Source organism: Prionailurus bengalensis, chromosome C2 (assembly GCF_016509475.1).
Source record: "Prionailurus bengalensis isolate Pbe53 chromosome C2, Fcat_Pben_1.1_paternal_pri, whole genome shotgun sequence".
Taxonomy (NCBI): domain Eukaryota; kingdom Metazoa; phylum Chordata; class Mammalia; order Carnivora; family Felidae; genus Prionailurus; species Prionailurus bengalensis.
In genome coordinates, this window is record NC_057350.1 from 45913100 (window position 1) to 45937245 (window position 24146).

The 24146-nt window shown below is 35.2% G+C and overlaps 1 protein-coding gene across 1 annotated transcript in view; it reads left to right on the forward strand.

Moving 5' to 3' along the window:
* EPHA6 (EPH receptor A6) overlaps positions 1 to 24146 on the forward strand; it is an 882015-nt gene that overhangs the window by 771022 nt on the left and 86847 nt on the right. Inside the window, exon 15 of the mRNA XM_043593917.1 lies at positions 4484 to 4693. Coding sequence (XP_043449852.1) covers positions 4484 to 4693 — 210 coding nt within the window. The remainder of the gene's footprint in view (positions 1 to 4483; positions 4694 to 24146) is intronic.

Consider the following 24146-nt stretch of genomic DNA (forward strand, 5'->3'; position numbering starts at 1 on the left):
GAGGAAAACCTTAACTCTGATTAACAAAATCAAAGAAGAACTAAACATATGGAGAGATATAATGATTAAGGAAACTCAGTATTATTTAAATGTCACTTCTTTCCAACTTGATATATATTTTTAATGCAACCCAATAAAAATCCCAGTAAGTTATTTTGTGGACATCAACAAAGTGATTCTGAAGTTTATATGTAGAGGTAGAAGGCCTAGAATGGATAACACAATATGAAAAAAGAACAAACTCACAGGACTGGTACTACCTGACTTCAAGACTTATAAACAATAATCCAGACAGTGCGATATGGATGAAAGAATACACAAACAGGCCAATGGAACAGAATAGAAAGTCTATAATAAACATAGTCAACTAGTCTTTGACAAAAGAGAAAAAGCAATACCATGGAGCAAACCTTGTCTTTTCAATAAGTGGTGCTGGAACAACGGGATATCCACATGCAAAAAATAAAAACAAACAAAAACCAAAATCAACAACAAAAGAACTAAACACAGAACCTTACACCCTTCACAAAAATTAAGGCAAAATGTATCACATACCTAAATGTTAAACACAAAATTATAATAATGCTAGAAGAGAACATAGAAAAACCTAGATGATATTGGATATGGCAAACACTTTTTAGATACAACTACAATGACACAATCCAAGAAAAAAATAATTGATGAGCTGGACTTCATTAAAATTTAAAACTTATGCTCTGCAAAAGATGATGTTAAGAGAATGAGAAGACAAGCCACAGACTGGGAGAAAATATTTGCAAAAGACACATCTGATAAAGGACTTGACTAAAATATACAAAGAACTCTTAAAATTCAACAACAAGAAAACCAGCCATTTAAAAAAATTTTTTTTCAACGTTTATTTATTTTTGGGACAGAGAGAGACAGAGCATGAATGGGGGAGGGGCAAAGAGAGAGGGAGACACAGAATCGGAAACAGGCTCCAGGCTCTGAGCCATCAGCCCAGAGCCCGACGCGGGGCTCAAACTCGCCAACCGCGAGATCGTGACCTGGCTGAAGCCGGACACTTAACCGACTGCGCCACCCAGGCGCCCCGAAAACCAGCCATTTTAAAAATGGACCAAAGGCCTTAACAGTCACGGCACCAAAGATATACAGATGGCAAATAAGCTTATGAAAGGATGCTTCACACTGTATGTCATCAGGAAAATGCAAACTGAAATAATGAGGTACCACTATGCACCTATTAGAATGGCCCAAACTGGTAACACTGACACTAAATGTTGCTAAGGATGTGAAGCCACGCATTCATTGCTGGTAGGAATGCAAAATGGTACAGCCATTTTGGAAGATAGTTTGGGGGTCTCCTAACAAAACTAAACATATTCTTACTATATGATCCAGCTGTCACCCTCCCTGGCACTTAACCAAAGGAGTTTAAAGCTTGCATCCACATAAAAGCCTGCAACTACAAACATGCTATGAACACAGATGTTTATAGCAGCTTTATTTGTAATCGCCAAAACTTGGAAGCAACGAAGATGTCCTTCGTAAGTGAATGGATAAATTAAACTGTTATGCATCCAGACAAAGGAATTTTATTCAGCACTAAAAAGAATAGAGCCATCAAGCCATGAAAAACATGGAAGAATCTTAAATGCATATTATGAAGTGAAAGAAACCTATCTGCAAAGACTGCCTACTGTGTGATTCCACTATATGACATTCTAGAAAAGGCAAAACTATGAAGAAAGTAAAAGATCAGTGGTAGCCAAGGTTTGGAGATGGGGGAGGGAGGAGTGGTGGTGTTGGTGAATAGATGAAGCACAGAGGATTTTTAAGACAGTGAAAATACTCTGTATGAAACTATAATGTGTTTATGTCTTTATAAATTTGTCCAAATCTATAGAATGTAGAACACAAAGAATGAACCCTAATGCAAACCATGCATTTTGGATGATCGTGATGTATCAATGTAGGTTCATCAATTGTATCAAATGTACCATTCTGGTGGGGAATGATTTTGGGGGAAGTTATGCATATGCATGTGCAAAGGGCAGAAGATATATAGCAAATCTCTGTCTCTTCCTCTTAATTTTGCTGTGAACCTAAAAGTGCTCTAAAAAAGTAGTCTTTTTTTTTTTTTAAAGAAATAACTTGGTGCTTTGTGTCACTCTCAGAAAAGATAGGAAACTAAATTTCAACCTGGTATTAAATAAATTATTTCTTTTTATGATGTAAAGGTGTATGTTGCCCATTGATTTTTCAGGAAAGTGAGAGGAGAATTTCTGATATTAAATTAAATATTTATATTAAATATTAATTTATATTAAAATTATAAGAAATACATGTAATCGTAGTACTGTAAGGTTTTATGAAATAATAACTATTAAATTAGGTCAGGGGCTGTGCTATATGTTTTATATGTGATTCTCACTGCACCTCTGAGTTAGATTATTCTATTCTCATTGTAGAGATAAGAAAACTGAGGCATTCCTTAGTTTTCAGATGGTCCATTCACATTTCCTACCATGCAGAAATTCTACATTGATGAGAACTGTACCAGGCAACTTCATTTCTAATAGGTAAAAGAGCCACCTCTTTAAATGTAGTGTAATCCTTTCTAGGCTGAAAGAATTTATGCTTTGAATTCTATTCAGTGGCTTTGAGAGTCCTAATAGAGGAGAGGTAGGTAGTGTACATTATAGAAGAGGCAGATTTCATCTAATAGTGCACTGTCTAGGAAGATGGATTGGAAACATAAAGAGCTAATAACACCAAAGATTTTCTTTGCTAGGTTATCTTCTATACATTAATTATACAGAAGGACCTGCTCAAATGGATACTCTTGCTACATAGACTGTTTCTTTTGAGAGTTCTTTTCCTTACTCTGCACTTGAGTTGGGAGATATTATCAGAGAGCTATCAGGAAGATGAGTTGATATAAAGACAAAGTTTATTTCATTTGTAGTATAAGCTTATTCATTTAAGTGACGAATGAATCCTCATTGTATAGGATACTGTGTCACTGTGATATGGTCAGATCATCCCTGTATTTAAATCCACACTATAGTTCAAAATCAGGTAAAGGGGCGCCTGGGTGGCGCAGTCGGTTAAGCGTCCAACTTCAGCCAGGTCACGATCTCGCGGTCCGGGAGTTCGAGCCCCGCGTCGGGCTCTGGGCTGATGGCTCAGAGCCTGGAGCCTGTTTCCGATTCTGTGCCTCCCTCTCTCTCTGCCCCTCCCCCGTTCATGCTCTGTCTCTCTCTGTCCCAAAAATAAATTAAAAAAAAAATTAAAAAAAAATTAAAAAATTAAAAAATAAAAAAAAAAACAAAATCAGGTATCCATTAAAACTTGTTTAACTTTGCAAATTTTAAGATAACTCTTATTTATGCATCTGTCTCTTACTAGATATTCATTTTAATAACATTCATAAATAAATGTCACCTAATATATAAAACCAACTGGGAATTTTTCATGTTTCTCTATAACTCCTTTTAAGGCAACTATCTCCAAATAACTTTGTAGAGCAATATGTGTTATTTTCCAAACTTAAAATATTTTTATTTTATTTTTCTCTAATTTCTAGAGTATTGTTTGTATCTGACCTTATTGAGGCACACATCTTACATGGATGACAATTAGATTCTTTTCCTTTTTAAAAAAGCATGTTTCAGAAGTAGATCCCTCAGTGCCCCTTACATTCCTGAAATCATTGTTGCACTATATGCTAACTAATTTGGATGTAAATTTTTTTTAAAAAGCATGTTATTTTTAAATCAAATGAGAAGAAATAGCACAATCAAGGGATTGTCTGCTACATACCAGTGCTGTGCCTGGCTTGTTATTCATATGATTTTATTTAATCTTCCCACCTGGGCACTAAAATAGTCCTGATTTCAGTCAGTTGCCAACAACTTCCTTTCTATTTGCTCTATATAATGAAAGAATTGGAAAATCTCGTTATTTTCTGTTTGCATGTATTTTTTTTTCTCTCTTTTCCCATAGCTTCCCTAAACTTGTTTCTTGTTTAGGCAAACAAGTTTTCTTTTCTCTAGTAATCATTTCTTACTCATATTTCGAGTTTATCACACAGCTTTTATCCAAACCAAGGGGTTTTGCAGTCCTTCTGCCCACCCGAACTCACAACTATGGGAAGCAAATTCTATTCTCTGGGAGTCATTGCTGCTACCTAATTTGACTTCAGTCTCTCTTCTTAAAGTTTTTGAAATCTTTCTTTCTAGAAGTTAACTTGGTTGGTTCTCTTTTATCCTTTGTTCTCCTTTGTCACTTCCAGCTAGACTTTTTCCTTTCTTTTAAATGTCAAACAAATTCTTACATTTCATGATCAGCAAATTTGATTCTTATATTATTGGGTCCAGTAAAATAAATTCAAGGGTTTTACTTCATGATACACACACATGTATACACACATGCATGCAGGCACGCACACATGCTACATTAAAATAAATCAATGTAAACAATTGTAATTCTCTTTCAGAAACATGATGGCCATTTCACAGTCATCCAGTTGGTCGGTATGCTCCGAGGCATTGCATCAGGAATGAAGTATCTTTCTGATATGGGCTATGTTCATCGTGATCTAGCAGCTAGGAATATATTGGTCAACAGCAACTTAGTATGCAAAGTTTCCGATTTTGGTCTCTCCCGGGTACTGGAAGATGATCCAGAGGCTGCTTATACAACAACTGTAAGTTTGCATGTCCTTTTCCAATATATAGGTTGTTCACTTTTATTGTTTTTAATGTTATAAGAATAATCCTTTTTGGCTTTCCTGATTTTCTACTCACACCTCTCATTTTCACAATTTAACATCATTATTTAATTGAGAAATAATTGCTTTATCTGAGTGCCTGGTTTAAAAACAAAAACAAAAACACCTTCTTATATTTAACTGTTTTCTTTCTTTCATTGTACTGGACTTTAATATCATGCTTGAGTTCCATGTCATGACTGCCTTTACAACAAATCTTCCTTTTCCCAAGGCATTTTTGATGTTTAATAATTATTTCCTAAATGGAGTTCTATACAGGACAATGGTGAATCAATTAAGTCAGTGATAGTGAAGAAACAATGGTTATGAAATTACTTTTTTTTTGCCCTCACAACAAATGTTATGGATTGATCTGATCATACTTAAAGATGAACAAGATAGGTTTCTCTAGAGATACATAAGTACCCTCTAAACTTTTTTCTGACTGATGCTTGGGAATTGTGCGAGCAAGAAGAATAGGCTAAAACTTTAGAACCAAACTATCATTGTAGATTATATGACCTCAACTTAATTCATTAATAGTTTAAGCATTTCTGAATGCCCCAAAACCAGTTAATTCCACCAACCTTTTTGATTATTGTTTCAATGATTTCAGGCTCAGAGTCTTTCTTCAGCTATTTTAAACCTAATAATTTGTAAAACTATACTATATGTTGTTCTTTTTTAAACAAAACCTTCACCATTGACTTGGCAGTCACCTTCAATGAAAAGTAAGTCAGTAAAATTATTCAAGTTGTTTTTATCCTCTCCTCTTTTCTCTAACCTTACACATTATTTTAAAAGAGGCAAATCCATTATTTAGCTCCTTTCTATCTCATTTTCTATGAGTTTTTTTGAAACATCACTGTATTCAATTACTCCAGAAGGGATGCAAGTTTAATATTATGAATGAAGCATATTATGCCCTTACCATATTTACAGTGTAAAATGCTCTATATCACTTTATTGATGATATTTTCATTATTTTCTAAGCAAAATGAATTAATCTCTTAGAGCCTGACATATAAGGTAGCAATATCTATTTATCTTTTAATTTGACCAAAAGCCTTCATAAAAATAAAAATCTATCATGTCTCAAAATAAATTGTTCGTTTCAAAAAAGAAGTATTTTCTTTTTTTTTTTTTCAAAAAAATTTTAATGTTTATTTTATGATTGAGGGAGACAGAGTGTGACTGGGGGAGGGGCAGAGAGAGAGGGAGACACTGAAGCCAAAGCAGGCTCCAGGCTCTGAGCTGTCAGGGTAAAACCACGAACTGTGAGATCATTACCTAAACCGAAGTCGGATACTTAACTGACTGAGCCAACCAGGTGCCCTAAAAGCAGTATTTTCCAACTCTGTTTTCTAATTGGAAGATGTCATACATTTTTCTTTTTTTTCAAGGCTTTTCTCTTCTTTTTATTGATGAATAGCTTGAAGCAACTTTTCAAGTTACAGAACAGTGTAGATAAGATTTTTTTATTATGCATATTATTTTCAACCTTGGAGAATGGTGTTTAAAATTATTATATAAATACTATGCAATATATGAGGTGCCTGGGTGGCTCAGTCAGTTAAGCGTCCAACTTTGGCTCAAGTCATGATCTCTTGGTCCATGAGTTTGAGCCCCACGTCAGGCTGTATAGTGACAGTTTGGAGCCTGGAGCTTGCTTTGGATTCTTTGTCTCCCTCTCTTTCTGCCCCTCCCCCCTCATGCTCTCTCTCTCTCTCTCTCAAAAATAATAAACATTAAAAACATTTTTAAAAATATTATGCAATATAATATTTATAAAAATTCCAACAAATGTGATCTACTAAAAGAACAAAATGATACAGGAAATAAAGAATAAAATAGGAAATAACTACTAGACTCTTTGTATGCCTATATGATATACTTGAAATCCTTATTAAATAATATTTTAACTACTTTTTAAAATGGGAAGCTCATAATTAAATTTAAGGTACTAATAAAATTGGCAGGGTCCCCCAAATTTTGAAGCATATATAGGTTTTATTGTGTCAGATTTGAAATCCAGATTCCAAGCATGTTCTTCTGTCTTACATGATTTTAGAGACTGGAACAATGCTATTATAATTTAATCTGACTACAGAATTAAATATCAAGTTAGGTAACCAGAATATTAATTCTCCAAAAGTGCCTCTTAGAAGCTATAGATTATGTCTCAATTAAGAAATAAATTTCTGAATTTAAGAGGTATCAGTTGAATGATAAATAATGTGATTCAGTACTTTTTATTGTTTTTAATGCCAGTTTAATTATTGTACAGTGTTATATTAGTTTCATGTATACAATACAGTGACTCAACAATTCTGTACATTACTCAGGGCTCATCACATAAGTGTACCCTTAATCACCTTCACCTATTTCACCCATTCCCCCAGCCACCTCCCCTTTGACAACCACCAGTTTGTTCTCTATAGTTAAGACTCTGGTGTTTTTTTTTTCTCTCTTTTCCTTTGTTTGTTTGCTTTGTTTCTTAAATTCCACATATGAGTGAAATCATATGGCATTTGTCTTTCTCTGACTGATTTATTTCACTTAGCATTATACCTTCTAGATTCATCATGTTGTTGCAAATGGCAAGATTTCCTTCTTTTTATGGCTGAGTAATATTCCATTGTCTGTATATACCACACCTTCTTTATCCATTCATCTACCATTGGACATTTGGGTTGCTTCTTGGCTATTTTAATTAATGCTGCAGTAAACACAGGGGTTCATATATCTTTTCAAATTAGTGTTTTAATATTCTTTGGGTAAATACCCATTAGTGAAATTACTGGATCATATGGTATTTCTGTTTTTAATTTTTTGAGGAAACTCCATACTGTTTCCCACAGTGGCTGCACCACTTGCATTCCCACCAACAGTACACAACGGTTCCTTTCTCTCCACATCCTCGCCAACACCTATTGTTGTGTATTTGTTTCTTATGTATTTGATTTTAGTCGCTTTGATAGTTGTGAGGTGATCTTATTATGGTTTTGATTTGCATTTCCCTGATGATGAATGATGTAGAGTATCTTTTAACGTGTCTGTTGGCCATCTGTATATCTTCTTTGGAGAAATGTCTGTTCATGTCTTCTACTCATTTTTAATTGGATTATTTGGGGTTTTTTTTAGATGTTGAGTCCTTTAAGTTTTTTATATATTTTGGAAACTAACCCCTTATCAGACATATCATTTGAAAATATTTTCTCCCACTCAGTAGGTTGTATTTTTGTTTTGTTGATTATTTCCTTTACTGTGCAGTAGCTTTTTATTTTGATATAGTCCCAATAGTTTAATTTTGCTTTTGTTTCCTTTGCCTTGGGAGACATATCTAGAAAAATGTTGCTGTGGCCAATGCCAAAGAATTATATCTGTGCTCTCTTCTAGGATTTTTATGGTTTCAGATCTCACATTTAAGTCTTTAAGCCATTTTAAGTTTATTTTGTGTATGGTGTAAGAAAGTGGTCCAGTTTCACTCTTTTGCATATAGCTGTTCAGGTTTTCCAACATCATTGTTGAAGGGATTGTGATTAAGGCCTTTTTTTTTTTTTTAATCTCAGAAATACCTAACTCTTCAAAGGCTCCTGGGGTACAAAATATCATACTGATTACCTCAGTTTATAATCAATATGGCCATTTTAAAGTAAAACACCAGCATTCTTGCCTTCAAAGAGTTTACCCTTTTACAGGGTAGACTCATGCTTTCTTGTTATTCAGAGCATTAATTGTCAACATATAGGTCTAAAAAGAAATATGGAAGTACCAAAAAGCAGAATTCTGGAGAAGACTTTACAAAAAATTAAAATTTGAACCAAATGTTAAAAAATTTCACTAGGCAGATTGTTGGGGAATTGAGATAGAGGAAACAAAAAGAGGAAAAAGATATGGAAATTTGTGGAAGTGAATGGATGTGTTGATGGAAATGTGGACAGTTTAGAATGGAGAGGAGCAGTGGACAACCCAGGTTTCTTAGGAATAATTGTGAAGGTAGGTGGGTGGCACTTCAAAAATTTGAAGGTTTTCTATTAAAATTAAGAGACACTGATTTATTTAAATAGGGGAATAACAAAATACAGGTATGTCTTATGAGATTATTGACAACAGTGTGAAGGAGGAAAGGATTGAAGGACAGGAAGACTGGTTATAGGAAACAAGTTAAGGCATTATTGCTGTAGACCAGAAAGGCCATATGGCTTTAAATTAGGGCAGTAGCAATTGGAATAAAGAGCAGAGTAGAGAATTGAAAATTATTATGATGATGATACAATTTACAAGACTCAGTAACTAATTAGATATGAATTATAAGGAGGAAGAAGGATTTAAAAATGACACCAATAATTCTAGATTGAACAACTAGTTGAATGGCGACAACATTAATCAAGACAGAGAATCTCTATTAGAGATGGCCGTTAACGGCATTAGATTACAAAGCAAAATTATAGCAAAGGGTCACAGGCACTCTGTTTCAAAGTCGTCAGGGTAATGTGAGATTGAGCATTGGCATTCTGTTGCAATTGCATGTCACATTTTTAGGACTTTATATAAATTACTTAGTCCCCAAATTCTTTCTGTATTTCCTATTAAAAGGAATGAGATTCTTAGAAAACTCTACTGCCTAGTGAAGATATACCTAAATTCAAGCACATCCTGTATAATAAAATACAGAAGGATGGTTATTTATATGAAGTTATTCTTTGTTTTTATAAAAACACTTACATGAGGGGCGCCTGGGTGGCGCAGTCGGTTAAGCGTCCGACTTCAGCCAGGTCACGATCTCGCGGTCCGTGAGTTCGAGCCCCGCGTCAGGCTCTGGGCTGATGGCTCAGAGCCTGGAGCCTGCTTCCAATTCTGTGTCTCCCTCTCTCTCTGCCCCTCCCCCGTTCATGCTCTGTCTCTCTCTGTCCCAAAAATAAATAAACGTTGAAAAAAAAATTAAAAACACTTACATGAAAATAACTTTAAAGAGCATGCTCCATTGATACATTTTTAAAAATATGATTTTATTTTTTTAAGTGTTACCTGTATATAACTTTCATAGAATATATCTTTTACCTTAAATGATTTTGATTTTTTTCTCTTATGTGTAACTATAATTGTTACTTCCTTATTATTTATAAATGTTTTTATAATCAGCATCAGAAGTGTTTGGAAAGGAAGGCTTGTGAAGTGTTTTAAAAACAGGGGCACCTGGGTGGTTCAGTCGGTTAGGCTGTGCAACTTCAGCTCAGGTCATGATCTCGCAGTTTGTGAGTTTGAGCCCTACATCTGTTGGGCTCTGTGGTGACAGCTCAGAGCCTGGAGCTTGTTTCAGATTCTGTGTCTCCCTCTCTCTCTGCCCTTCACCCATTCGTGCGTGAGCACGCACGTGCGCACTCTCTCTCTCTCTCTCTCTCTCTCTCTCTCTCTTTCTCTTTCTCTCTGAAAAAAAACATTAAAATAAATTAAAATTAAAAAAAAACAGGGAGACATCATAGATGAGTATTTTTTTTGTAATCGTCAGGAAAACAATTCTTGGAATATAAGTATGCTACATGGAAACTATCCCTTCCTAATCAAAATAGGAGCAGAATAAATAGACATTTTCCATTAAGATGACTTTACCAATTTAGAGAGCCACATACCACAGCAAAGAGCAGTAAGAACTGGTAAACAGACAGGCTGGAAAGAGAGTGACCCGTGTGATTCCAGTACTGACCATAGCACTGAACTTACTGATCAGCATGTAGCAGACGAGCAGAATGACCATTGGAGCCAGTGTGACCAGACCAGAAAGAGATGTGACAAGAGAGATTACTTTGCCAACAACTAGTAACAATTATTCTAGTGCCTTATTTAGAAGATATATACGTGTAAAAAAAAAGCAGAAGAAGATATATACATGTAGTATATAAGACCATATTATCTACATTATAAAACACTAAGGTAAATAAAGGAATGAGAGTTATGACAAATACAAGTAGAAATTTTAGTATATCTTCCTATAACTTAAGAATGTTTTGATGTTCTGCTTCAGATCTAAGACCTATTCATTCAGCATGTACTCCACGGAATTTATTATAGAGTTACCACATTCAAGGTCCTATTCCTTTGGAGAGCCAATAACCAAAAATCAAGGGATTCTTGAGAATGGATAAATGATAACACAGAGAGGGGACCAAGAGTAACCAAATATAGTAAAACATAATAAAACCAATAAGTGTGCAGACACCAAGAAGGGGCAATGCAGAACTAAAAGTGCCAGTAGTAGTAGGAGAATTTCCTGGTAAGCCCTGTGCGAAAATACATCAAGCCTTTGCAAAGGGACATTGAGAACTGATAATTTAATGAAAACCAAGAAATGTGCATGGGGGCTAAAGCTAGGACAAAAATGCCAAAAAATGGGATCTAGACAAGGACTGAGGCCTTTTGTTTACATGCTAACCTTACCAGGGACTTAGTAAGGAGAGATTGGTGAATGATTATGAACCCCACCTGACAATACATGTACAATTATTGATATATGGCTGACTTAATCATACAATATTTACTGAGTTTGAATTGTTCTCATTTGATTACATGGTTTTCTGTCTGTTTATAATTTAGATGCTAAGAAATCTCTCTTTTCTGAATCTTGACACACATTCACATGGACAATGTTTTATATCCAATTCCATGGGAGGGACTCTCTCTCTCATTGGAATATTGCTAAGCAACCAGTCTTAAACTTACCTTGAAAATGTTAGGACTCATTGTTCTCGTTTATGGAAATGATGTCCTATTTACCTGAAAAGAACATTCAAAGATATATTATGGCTCACACTTGCCTGTTTCAAGAGATAAATTTTATTTAAAATACAATGGCAGTCACTGTACAGATTTTTTCAACTATAATGATTACTTTTTTTATACTTTAAAGATCAAAACAAAATGGAAGAATTATTTTATCACTGTATCTGCTAAAAATTCTAAAACTCTTTGATTCTAACTTTAAATTGTGTTCATTTTATGTTATCCACGGCAAACTTTGCTTTTTCCTTCAAGAGCAGCAATTCCATATGAATATTACTTTCTTAGTGGAAATATGGACACTCACAACTGACAGCACATAATCTGCATAATCACAATTCTGTTAACATCTTAATTCTATTTACTTTGCTTTCATAAGACCTCTTCCAAGCTCCACATCTTAACTTCCCCTCTTCTACATAAGGTATAAGAGAAGTCAGATCTATCAATCTAAAAAGTCATGGTCTATACCCAACATGGAGCTAATTATAGCAAATAATGGAGCAGCAGGAGGGGGACTTATTTACATGTGTATGCCAAAGTCAAGGGGAAATCTACCCAAGCTCCCTCCTTTACCTAATTCAAGTGCTTATAAATTGGCTTGACTTTCTGAAGGGAATTTTTGAATGTTGAATATGTCCACCTTTAAGAATAAATATTTTCAGTAAAGGTGAGATAAAAATTATTTTAGATCATTCACTATTCTGCCTTTAAGTACTTTAACATGAGTAATTAAGTTTCACCTGGAGATTATGCTGAACCTGCTAATAAAACATACTCAGAATTTTCATTCATTTTCTGTATACTTTAAATAAAAGAGTTACAGTAAAAAGTTTTGCAGTAAAAAAATTTTTACATATTTTTATTTAAAATCTTATAATATCTGGGGCACCAGTCGGTTAAGCCTCTGACTTCAGCTCAGGTCATGATCTCACTGTTTGAGCCCCACGTCAGGCTCTGTGCTGACAGCTCAGAGCCTGGAGCCTGCTTCAGATTCTGTGTTTCCCACACTCTCTGCCCCTCTACTGGTCGCTCTCTCTCTCTCTCTCTCAAAAATAAATAAACATTAAAAAATTTTAAATCTTATATCTGATGCACTGAATAAAAGAACTCTCACTGAGAAATGTTTCTAATTTCTTAGATTTTGAAAAATGAAACTTTATGTTTAGGTATCCTACTAGTGTTTCAAGTCACTGATGGTAGAGGTGACATTGTACTAAGATATAGCATTTGGTAAGATGCATGTTACACTAAGTCTACCTTAAGTGAACCAGAAGAATGATTTTTTTTTCAATTGCTCCTTCAGATTTAGCCAAGCTAAAAATGGAGGCGGTATGACTGTTTCAAGCAGAAAGGCAGACTCTTGGAGTGCCTGGGTGGCTCAGTCGGTTGGGCATCCGACTTCGGCTCAGGTCATGATCTCACAGTTCGTGGGTTTGAGCCCCAGGTTGGGCTCTGTGCTGACAGCTCAGAGCCTGGAGCCTGCTTTGGATTCTGTGTCCACCTCTCTCTCTGCTCCTCCCCCACTCATGCCCTGTCTCTCTCTCTGTCAAAAATAAATAAACATTAAAAAATTTAAAAAAAAAACAAAGGCAGACTCTTATCTTAGGTGGATGACTATGAAGCCTAGTAGTCCCCAAAAGCTACATCTAATAACATAAATAGAATATGAGGACAGGCACCTGCACAAAATTCACTGAAAAATTAAAGTAAGGGAAATGACAGTTTCTTCTAGGCAAATGTAAATTCAGCAGCCTAGGTGAATGTAAATACTTTTTATAAAGGGAAAAAGTAAGAAAAATAGCAATGTTATCAGAATGCTGTATGTGAAGATTTAAATAACTTATTTTTCAATAAAATGGTGGTGAACAAATAAATCTTGGAAGAATGAAAAACAATGAAATCCCGGTGAGAGGAACCAAATTCGTCACTAAGAAAGGAATTATACAGTTTGGGGAAAACAAAAGAATGACTCCTCACACACTATGATAGCACTCAGTCAAAATCAGTCTGATATATAGACCATTATAATGAGCTGAAGAGAAAGAAATCAATGTGTCATATTAGGTTTCCTAATTTCAAAGGAAAAATGTGCCCTTGAACCAGCAAGTATCTCATGGACTAATTCGTAAGAAGAAAGTCTAATAGTTTTTATTCATCTTTGTCAATATAAACTGTCTGTAAAGGGAATTCTAATGATCTAATGTGTGGAAGCTGTATTCTCCAAAATGAACGTCTCTGCACTCTGAGGCCAAATGCCAGAAAGCAAATCCACAACAGTGGGGACGAAAGGGCAACAAAGCTTTATACTAAACCAAAGAGAGCATGTGTTCAATGCAAAGCAAGAGTCCTCTTCAATAACTGTTCAAGAGGTGAACACTACACACACCAGCTTGGATCACAGACTGAGAGACCCAAACTCTTAATGGTAGTTGTCAGCACAGAACTTCTTTGAACTGTGCTACTTGAGTGAACTGATAAAGCAGATGTTGAGCATAATATGGAAATGGGAATCAAAAGCAGATGAACATAAGAGAAGGGAAGCAAAATAACATAAAAACAGGGATGGAAGACAAAACATAGGAGACTCTTAAATACAGAGAACAAACTGAGGGTTGCCGGAGGGGCTGTGGGTGGGGGATGGGCTAAATGGGTAAGGGGCATTAAGGAAGACAGTTGTTGGGATGAGCACTGGATTTTACACATAGGGGGTGAATCACTGGAATCTATTCCTGAAATCATTATTGCACATATGCTAACTAACTTGAATGTAAAAATCAATCAATCAATAAAATACCAGAGAAAATTAGTATCTAAAGAGCCATTTCCTGAAAAAGCTTCATTTCTGAAGCATAGGAAACAACAGTTTGTGATCATTACAGAGTTCTTTGTAGAAAAACAAATGAAAAAGATTTGAAGATTACCATCATACACAGAAGAGAAAAGTACTGAACAAACAGCTCTATCAGAAATCTGGAAGATAGAGAGGACCATCTAGCTAAGTCATACATCCCATTAAGAAGCCAAGCCATGCTTTGGGAAAATCTCCATTTACCATTTGTGCAAATCATCTACAAAAACAAGCCCTTTGTCTTTCTAGAATGCATTTAATTTTTTTTTGTTGTTTTGTTTATTTATTTTTGAGAGACAGAGAGATAGAGCACGAGCAGAGGAGGGGCAGAGGAGGAGCAGAGGAGGGGCAGAGAGAGAGGGAGACAGAATCTGAGTCAGGTTCCAGGCTCTGACCTGTCAGTACAGAGCCCAACACGGGGCTTGAACTCATGGACTGCGAGATCATGACCTGAGCCGAAGTCGGAGGCTTAACCAATTAACCCACCCAGGCACCCCAGTCTAAAATGCATTTTAAAGAAAAGAAGCTAAGGCCTTAGACCTGGAAGGGCATTATTGAAGATGAGACCACTAAGAAACTTTCTGCTTAGTACTCAAAGTTTGGTGTGTGACTTTCAGGTAATTTGTTTTATTTGTTAAAGTAATGAATTCCTTTAGATTTGTGTAAAACCCTGGAGAACAGATTTATCATTTACATTTTTGAAAGGATTTCCAGAACTTAAGACAATATGCTATTTAATAGCTGCTTTATTAATTGCTGATAACTAAACCAATAAGAAAAGGGTAGAAAGTAACTGAAACTATAACATTTTTCCATAAAATTACATTTATTTCTTCTCTAATATCACTGTTAATCACAACCCATCAAATAAATAAGCCTAAAATAATCCTTAATGCATCAGAAAGAAATGAAAAAATTGCATTACAAAGCAACAAATGTAGCATATATTGAAGCATTTACAACAATGAGTCACAGGGAAAAATTCTGTTTTAAAGTCTGTGAACACATACTGTCAAAAGCTTTGAGCACAAAAGTATGCCTACAGCATAGATAAGATACAAGACAAATAGTTCATAAAATCACATAATACATAAAATTTTAATCCCTGCAATCATCTGACATACATCCAGTCCTTCTAACCTAACTGGTAAACAATGAGGAATAATCAAATGCTGAAAAGTATTCAGCATACACCTGATGATTAACCAAGAACCACAGCAAATACCAAGTGCTGTTTTTTTTGTGTGTTGGCAACATCCAACACTGTCTAATTCAGAGTTAGTCTCCCTGCTCCCAGTGATTTTAGAACAAACCCAAACCAAATTGATTTACTGAGAAAGATCAATCAGCAGATGTTCAGCAAGCAGAAAGTACAGTGCTCACTGGCCCATCTTGCTTGTGCAGAAAAAGATGAAGTAAGACAATGAACACAAAGCTGCTGACTTCAAACCTAGAGCTTCAAAGATATCACCTGAAGAAACAGTCATTATTAATGCTTAATTGCGAGTTCCACTTCTGATGTTGAAATAATGCTTTTTGTTGTTGTTGACAATAAAAATTGGAAAGAAGAACATTATAAATAAATGTGGGAAAAATCACATCAAAGCTCTGTGGAAAAGCTTACTTATTCCCAGTATAAAAAGCTTCATGTCAATAGCAAAGAAATTGAAAAAGGTTATCAGTTATTTATACTGTCAGTAGTCAACCCTGCTAGCTACCTATTAAACATCTCTTGTCATCTCTTTCTTGCTAATAAAATCTTTAAGTTTGGATGTTTGTAATGAGCTCAGATCTAATAAAATCATGATTTATATAAGCCAGTTATATTTATACCATTGTCCTCTGACACTTACATTTTACACTTTTGTCACTTAGAAGTAAAGGAAAGTGAGAAGCACAACTTCTAGAAAATTTTCTGGTTGAGGTCTATCCGAAATAATATTGACTAAAGAGCTGTCTAATACTGGCCCTTACTTTCCTTTATTGCCTTGGATATATTTTGGAAAGACAGCACTTAAAGCTGTGACAGCCATCTTTCATACATGAAGCAACAAGCCGAAGGAGACAAACCCAAAGCTGAGGATGGCCAAGGAGGAAAATTCAAAAAAACCTAGTTCATGATGCAGGGATATAGTACAGTACTAGAGCATTTGACGACAGAGATCCTGGTTCTCTGATTAAATCGTTGCACTTCTGCTCAATACAACGATTTATAGTGTACAAGTGGAAACCACTTACTCCATATTTGCTTATAATTTAATTAAATGTCATATTTGCTTGAGTTCCTGAGAATTTCGCATCTATATGACTTGGAATCCAAAGACATTCTTATATAGTAATCAATAAATAGATGGGGTGCCCAGCTAGCTCAGTTGGTTAAGTGACCTACTTCCGCTCAGGGCATGATCTCACTGTTTGTGAGTTCAAGCCCCACATCGGGCTCTGTGCTGACAGGTCAAAGCCTGGAGCCCACTTCCGATTCTGTGTCTCCCTCTGTCTTTGTCCCTTGTCTGCTTGCATTCTGTCTCTCCCCTTCAAAATCAATAAATACTAAAAATTAAAAAAAAATTATGTTATGAAAAAGTAAAAAATAAATAAATAGAAAACCTCCATATTAATAGAGGATATAAATAGAAAAATTCAAAATGAAAGTTTGAGTAAAATATCACCTTAGTCATACAAACTAACAAGACTAAGAAGACTGTAAATGTACAGTTAGTCTGAAGATGCAGTTATCATAATTTATTCATTTAACATATATTTCTTAATATTATTAAGCAACAAGTTGGATAATGGAACTAAAAGTGCTTAGAATCTGAGGAGAGAACAGACATTAAATATTTATGCTAGTGAATGTATTGTTAAAATCTGAGATTTATACAGCACATGTGTACTGAGTGCCAACTATGTGCCACATACTGTTCTGGGCACTGGAGATATTCCAATAAACAAGCTTTTCTCATGGAGTTTACAGTATTGAGCATGGTGGGAATAAAAATAATTGTTATATAAAAATAATAAAGTTATTTTTTAACTGAATCTCAATCTCAGATAATGATAAATACTGGATATATAATATTTTTTTATAATTATTTTTTAAATAAAAGGGAGTAGCTACCTTGGAAGGTATGTTCAGGAAGTACCTCTTTAATGAGATGGTATTTGAAATGAGACCTGAAAGTTATAAAGGTACACGCCAAGAAAAGATCTGAAGTCAAATGTTCTAATATGAAAACAAATATAGATCCTAAGGTAAGGACAAGCTTGGCATATTTTAAGAGTAGGAATAAGTCCAGGATAGCTGACACATTGAGGGATTAGTAGGAAATGAGGACAGAGGGGCCAAATCCTGCAGAAACTCAAAGGTCATGGAAAGAAGTAGATATTTTATTCTAATTGCAAAGGGAACTCATTGGAAGATTTTAAGCCGGTGATGACATAACAGAATTTGTGTTTTTAAGAGCTCACTCTGGCTGATATGTTGAGAATGAATTAATTGTAGAGGGTCAATGAGAGAGATAGCAAGGAGACTCATTCACCCCACCCTAGACAGGAAACAATGGCAGCTTGGTGGAAACTGGCAATAGAGAAAATAAAGAGTGGTGGGGAGATTTGGGACATCTTGTGTCAATAGCTTTGCCTAGATGTGTGTGTGTGTGTGTGTGTGTGTGTGTGTGTGTGTGTGTTTTAAACAAATGAAGTTGAGGCCCAAAGAAATTAAGTGGTATGCACAGCTCACATGGTTCTTCCATTGGAAATGGTGTCATTTAACCATTGCAGTAATGACAATGTTAAGGGAGAGTGTCTCACAATTGAATCTTCCTCCTCCTCCTCTTCCAATACTTCCCTTTGAAAATTCTCTTCTATCATTTGCAAACTCCCTTCCATCTCTCACCTCTGAGTCCCATGCAGAAGGCAATAGATAGTAGTAGTTGAAAGCCTTGAAGATTGAGAAATAAAGAGATTGATCTCTTAGTCTTTGATGATGTATATTTTGCTTACTGAACTTTTAAAATTATGCTGTGATGATAATTTACTTTTATGATAAAAGAGATATATATATGTATATATATGTGTGTATATATATACATATATATATATATATAATAAAAATAGAGAAATAGCTCCTAGCAGAGCTCTAAGATATCCTTCTGACCAGTATATACCAGTTTCACCTTGGTATTAATCAGTGACTAAAGAACACGTTTATGTAATTGTTTTAATGCAACTTCTCCAATCAAAAAGATGGCTCAAGGTCATTTCACTGTACTACATTTATTTTTAAATGAAAGATAAGAGTAAGGAAATGAATATTACCATTACTGATTTTTAAAATGGAATTCTGGGCAATAGTCCAAGAAACCTCAGATTCTTCCTCAGAATTTCAATTCAATACCTATCCCTCATTGTCACTCCAGGGCCTACCATTAAGACCCACAGTCATCAACTTTTCCAAGCCCATAAACAATCATTAGGAGTGCTAGACAAAGCACTACAGACTCTTGGAGTCTGCTTTTAAAAGACATGAAATTGAATTTCAAACATTACAAAAATTTATTGGCATCCTTGTTAAGAAATAAATACTTTTCTCGCATTTATTCATTTTGTCACCTGGCTACCCCTGCTTGGTTTATGCTAGCTTACTTACCAATCAGGGTTTCAAAGGACAAACATTTGCAGTCATGGCTCATTACAGGAAAGTTAAAGAAGGCTGCCGAAAAGGAGGCTGCAAAGAGTTTTCCCCAAACTCTCCCTTGGGCCTCTCTCTGCAAAGAATAGCTCTGAATGCATCCATGATCCATCAGTATTTTCATATATTCAGATCATGTCTTGTTCGAATTAACATAAACACAGAAAGTTTCCCTGTACCTAGTTTTGCCTCTTTAAACTTGCAATAAGAACAGGGTGTTATTATATGAAGCATGCACATTATTCAGTTGTTTAACCATGCTCTTAATCAGTGTATAATATGTGTCACAAATAGGCAGCTGCTAGATGAATTATACATAAAGATAATGTTTTGTAGATTACTCTTGCCTGTATATGTTGCATAATTTAGGTCTCAACACATTCTGGTCCTTAATTCTCTTCTTTTTATAGAAACCGAATCGTTACCTTTTTCTTTTTAGTGGTTCAAAAGTTTATTTTTCATATATGCTGTACAAGTAAAATCTCTTTAAGGGAAGGTAACTTCTTTAATTTAAGTGTTTGTACCATTTATTTTTGCAAAAGCTGAGATTTCTTTTTTTTTTTTTTGGCTTTAGAAAAATTTTCTGACTCTTGTACTAAAGTTACAAATACATTTGCTTTTAGAAATAATTGCTACTCAAAGGAGGACACAAATTCAATAGAACTAAATTGTGCTCTAATATAAAATAGTAACTAACAAAATCAAGGGGTACGCTGCGTCCCCTCATCTTCATGCCAACCTCCATGGAGTTTCATAAGCAAGACATCTCAATACCCCAGTGTGTATATGGAATCATTAAGTAATGGAGAAAACAAACATTACAGACATAATATGGTTAAAAAACAGTGGATTATAAATTTGGAGCTTGAATTTTAATCTCAGTTTGGCAATAATTCAGTGAATAAACGTGGATCATTAATTTAAAACCCTTGTGCCTTGGGGAGCCTGAGCTCCTCAATTTCCACATCTTGAGTAGAATTAACAAAGCTGTCCACTCTCCATTTTACAGAAGTGTTACAACAACCAAGATAATAAATAAACTGAAGTGTGGATCATAGCTTCTTTTGGGATTAACAGCATAAAAATCACCTAAGGCACTTACTTAAAATTCAGATTCCCAGTTTCCAGCCTCAGAGATTCATTTTCATTCAGTAGGTCTGGGGGAGGAGTAGCAAGGTATGATCTGCAAATCTGGATCCCTAATAAACACCCAGCTAATTGTGACACAAGTTATTTAAAGGTTCCATCCTGATTAGCTGCTCTAATACAATCTGGACACATACCAGTCATTTCCTCCACCAGCCTGACTGAAGTCCCAGGCAGGTAAAATATTTGTCAGTACAGAGGGAAAGGGGATGCGAGAGGAAGGGAGGGAAGTGGTGAGGGCGATGGGAAGTTGGAATTGTTGGCATTACAATAAGAGAACATACCACAAAACAAAAATTAATAGCTTATCTGACATTAATCTGAATATGTACTTCATTTCTCTCCAGTACTGACTGATGTAGAAATGTATGCCCCTCTCTGGGCACTTATTGAAGACCTGTAACATATTGTGAACATACCCTAAACTATGATATATAGCTTGCCCAAAAACATGAAGAAACTTTTTCAGATAGCGAAGTCATTTAGTTACACCAGGTGCGGAATTTTATCTCAGTCTTGAAACAGTTGTGTATTTTTCAAATTATGCCATTGATTGTTTAATATATCTAAAGCTGATGGGGTTTGAGGGTACTTGGAAATGATTAGGTTTTATTTGAACTCCAGTATACCTTATGGGAAATGGAAGAAACTGTAGGAAGTTTAGTTTCTAGATTTTGACCTAGAATATTTTTTCTGGTTCTAAAGTGAAATGCATTCTCCACACTCATCCTTAGAAACCACAGTAGTCTTAGGATTAGTTGATAAAAACTGCACATACTAAGGAAAAAAAAAAGACATAAAGGCATAATAAAACAAAACAAAATAAAACAAAACCTTCATGAAATCATCAAATGATGCTACCACAGGGAATCCATGCATCTGTATAGACATGCCCCCTTGTGGTGAATGAATGGGACACAGGACATTTGAAAATTTTTGAAATCCAGAAAAAGCAACTTTGTTTTTCTTAGCTTAATATTGTCTGAAAAAGAAGGTGTATATATTTTTTATTTTTTTAATGTTTTTATTTATTGTTGAGAAAGAGACAGAGCACGATCAGGGGAGGGGCAGAGAAAGAGGGAGACACAGAATCTGAAACAGGTTCCAGGCTCTGAGCTGTCAGCACAGAGCCCAATGCAGGACTCAGACTCTTAAACTGTGAGATCATGACCTGAGCCAAAATCAGACTCTTAAATTACTGAGCCACCCAGGTGCCCCTAGAAGATGTATATTTTAATGAGCTCTGATCTACAAGGATTTTATTTGTGTGCTGTTTATTAAAGCTTAATAACTCTGAATCATTTACCTATAAGAACAGAGGAAAGATCAGAGAAAACTGATTGAATCCTAATATTTAACTGAGAAATTTCTCACATTTAAATTGAGACAAAAATGTAGACTTTAAAATAATTTACCATTGTTCTCACCTATAAAATTTAAGGTACGAGTGGAAACATAATCCCTGTTGGGGGGGTGGGATATATATATATATATATATATATATATATATATATATATATATATAAAATCAGAAAAAAGGAATTGTTAAAGTAAGCGAAAGCAGTGTATGTTTGAAATAAATCAGGTAGGGGACACCTGGGTGGCTCATTCGGTTGAGCGTCTGACTCTTGATTTTGGCTCAGGTTGTGCTCTCAGTCCTGGGATGCAGTCATGGGATAGAGCCCCCATGTTAGGCCCTGTGCTGAGCATGGAGCCTGCTTGGGATTCTCTCTCTCCCCCTCTTTCTCTGCCCCTCCCCCTCACTCTCTCTGTCTCTCTCAAAATAAACAGTTAAAAAAGATAAAATCAGGTGAAAGACCAGAATAGAGAAAAACTTAATGGAAAAAAAAAATGCAGACTCTTCATTGACACTGTTAAATACCAATGCTAAGTTTTCTTGCATTGGAGTGAAACTCCTAGTTTTGAGAATATTTAAGAGACCATGAAGAGGCCATTTAATTAAGGGCCAGAGTGCAGTACAACCATGATTTTAGCAGGGGATTTAAAGCAGTGAGAAATTCTACAGATTTGGGCTCAGTAGCTTATATCTAATTGATACATGTAAGAGAAAAATGTAAATAAAAAACCAGGAAACCTGATTAAACTCTTATTAATAAAGAGAGAAACAGTCAAGAGTTAAACCTGAAAAGAGTATTAAAATATACAATACTCCAGTGGATTTTCTATTGTATTGGGGAAATTACCAGAAATAATAATAGCAATTGCAGGCACTACTTTGAAAAATAAATGTCATTTATTTTATAGATATGTTTTCCCAATCTATTTTGGATATGAGGATAGTAATATATAAGTTAATTGTCAATAAAACAATTCTAAACTATTTTTCTGCATTACTTCATATTATACTTTAGATTATAAAACCACAGAATTTAGACCACATCTGTTCAAGTAAGAATTTCTCCCTCCTACCAACACTATTACAGTTTATTCAAGTATTAGAAAATAGCCCAGACAAATACAAAAGCATTTTAGCACCTAATAAGATCATAAGGAAGTGTATTTGTAAACGGCTAATTTTCTTATCCTGAAACGAGGGAATATAAGGAAGTCTCAAAAACCAAAGCAGTCCATTTTTTGTGATATTTTGAATTAAGCTTCTGGCTAAATATTTCTTTTTTTGTTTTTAATTCCTATTCTTGAAACCTTATAAAACACTGACAGAAAGAGGATTATATTAACAATCTTAAGATATAATGCCATTTATTAATACTCCCTTTGGTATTTTGCACTGTTCTCTGGAATTTTTAAAACTATCACTATATATCCATTTTTACTAGTTTTCTAACTTTGAATTTTTAATGTTAATCCAGGTCACATTTCCAGGATAGTCTCTAATAAAAGTTTTTTGAAGCTCCTCATGTCTCTCCACTGTCTAGATTGTAGCCATCCTGCCATTCACATTGGCAGGAAATGCAGTATGCGTGAATCTGAACTTTGGAATGTGAAGGGTGTTCAGACTCATTTAGGAAGTCTCTTGTCCCTCACTGCACATGGCTTGTATTTAACTTGTCTGGCACAATGCAAGGCAGAAGAGAGGATGAATGAACTAGGCCACAATTTACAAGAGGCAGACACACAAGAATGAGAAAAATAAAAATGAAATATGAATGTGGCACAATGTGACAGAAATGTGCCCCATTAAAACAGGATTCTGTAAGATGTATTCCGTGCCTGATTTTGTCTGCGCTGTCCCAGAATCTTAGCCATCATGGTCAGACACGGTCTGCCAGTGAAGGTATCAATAGATGACAATATCTGGAGAGTATTCTTTAATTCCAATTTCATCGGGATGACAAAAGGATGACTTAAAATATCTTGAAACCAGGTTATGAAAATAAAACAAAATACATTTTACCGTAGATCTATCCAGTGTATAAGAAAATGACATCCTAGGGGTGCCTGGGTGGCTCAGTCGGTTGAGCCTCTGACTTTGGCTCAGGTCATGATCTCACAGTTTGTGGGTTCGAGCCCCACGTTGGGCTCTGTGCTGACAGCTCAGCCTGGAGCCTGCTTTAGATTCTATGTCTCCCTCTCTTTGTCCCTCCCCTGCTCATGCTCTCTCTCTGTCTCAAAAATAAATAAACATTTTAAAAAAATGACATCCTAATATTAAATCCCAAGTTTTTCTCAGTAAAAATATATGTAAAGCAATAGTTCTATTTTGATCTAATCTGAATTCTTCCAGTTTTCAATGAGGGCTTTCTTGTTGTTTGTATCAATACATTTGCTCAAAGTTTACATTAGGTACATTCTCTTTCACTTTATTTCTAAGGCGAGTTACTTCCCTTAATACAGTAGAAAATGCTAGTTCCCTGCTGCCTTTGTAAATCCAAAAATAACATCTCTTTGTGTGGTACCATAGCACCACCAGTCTCTTTCTTGTCCTCATACTAGACGCTGCATTT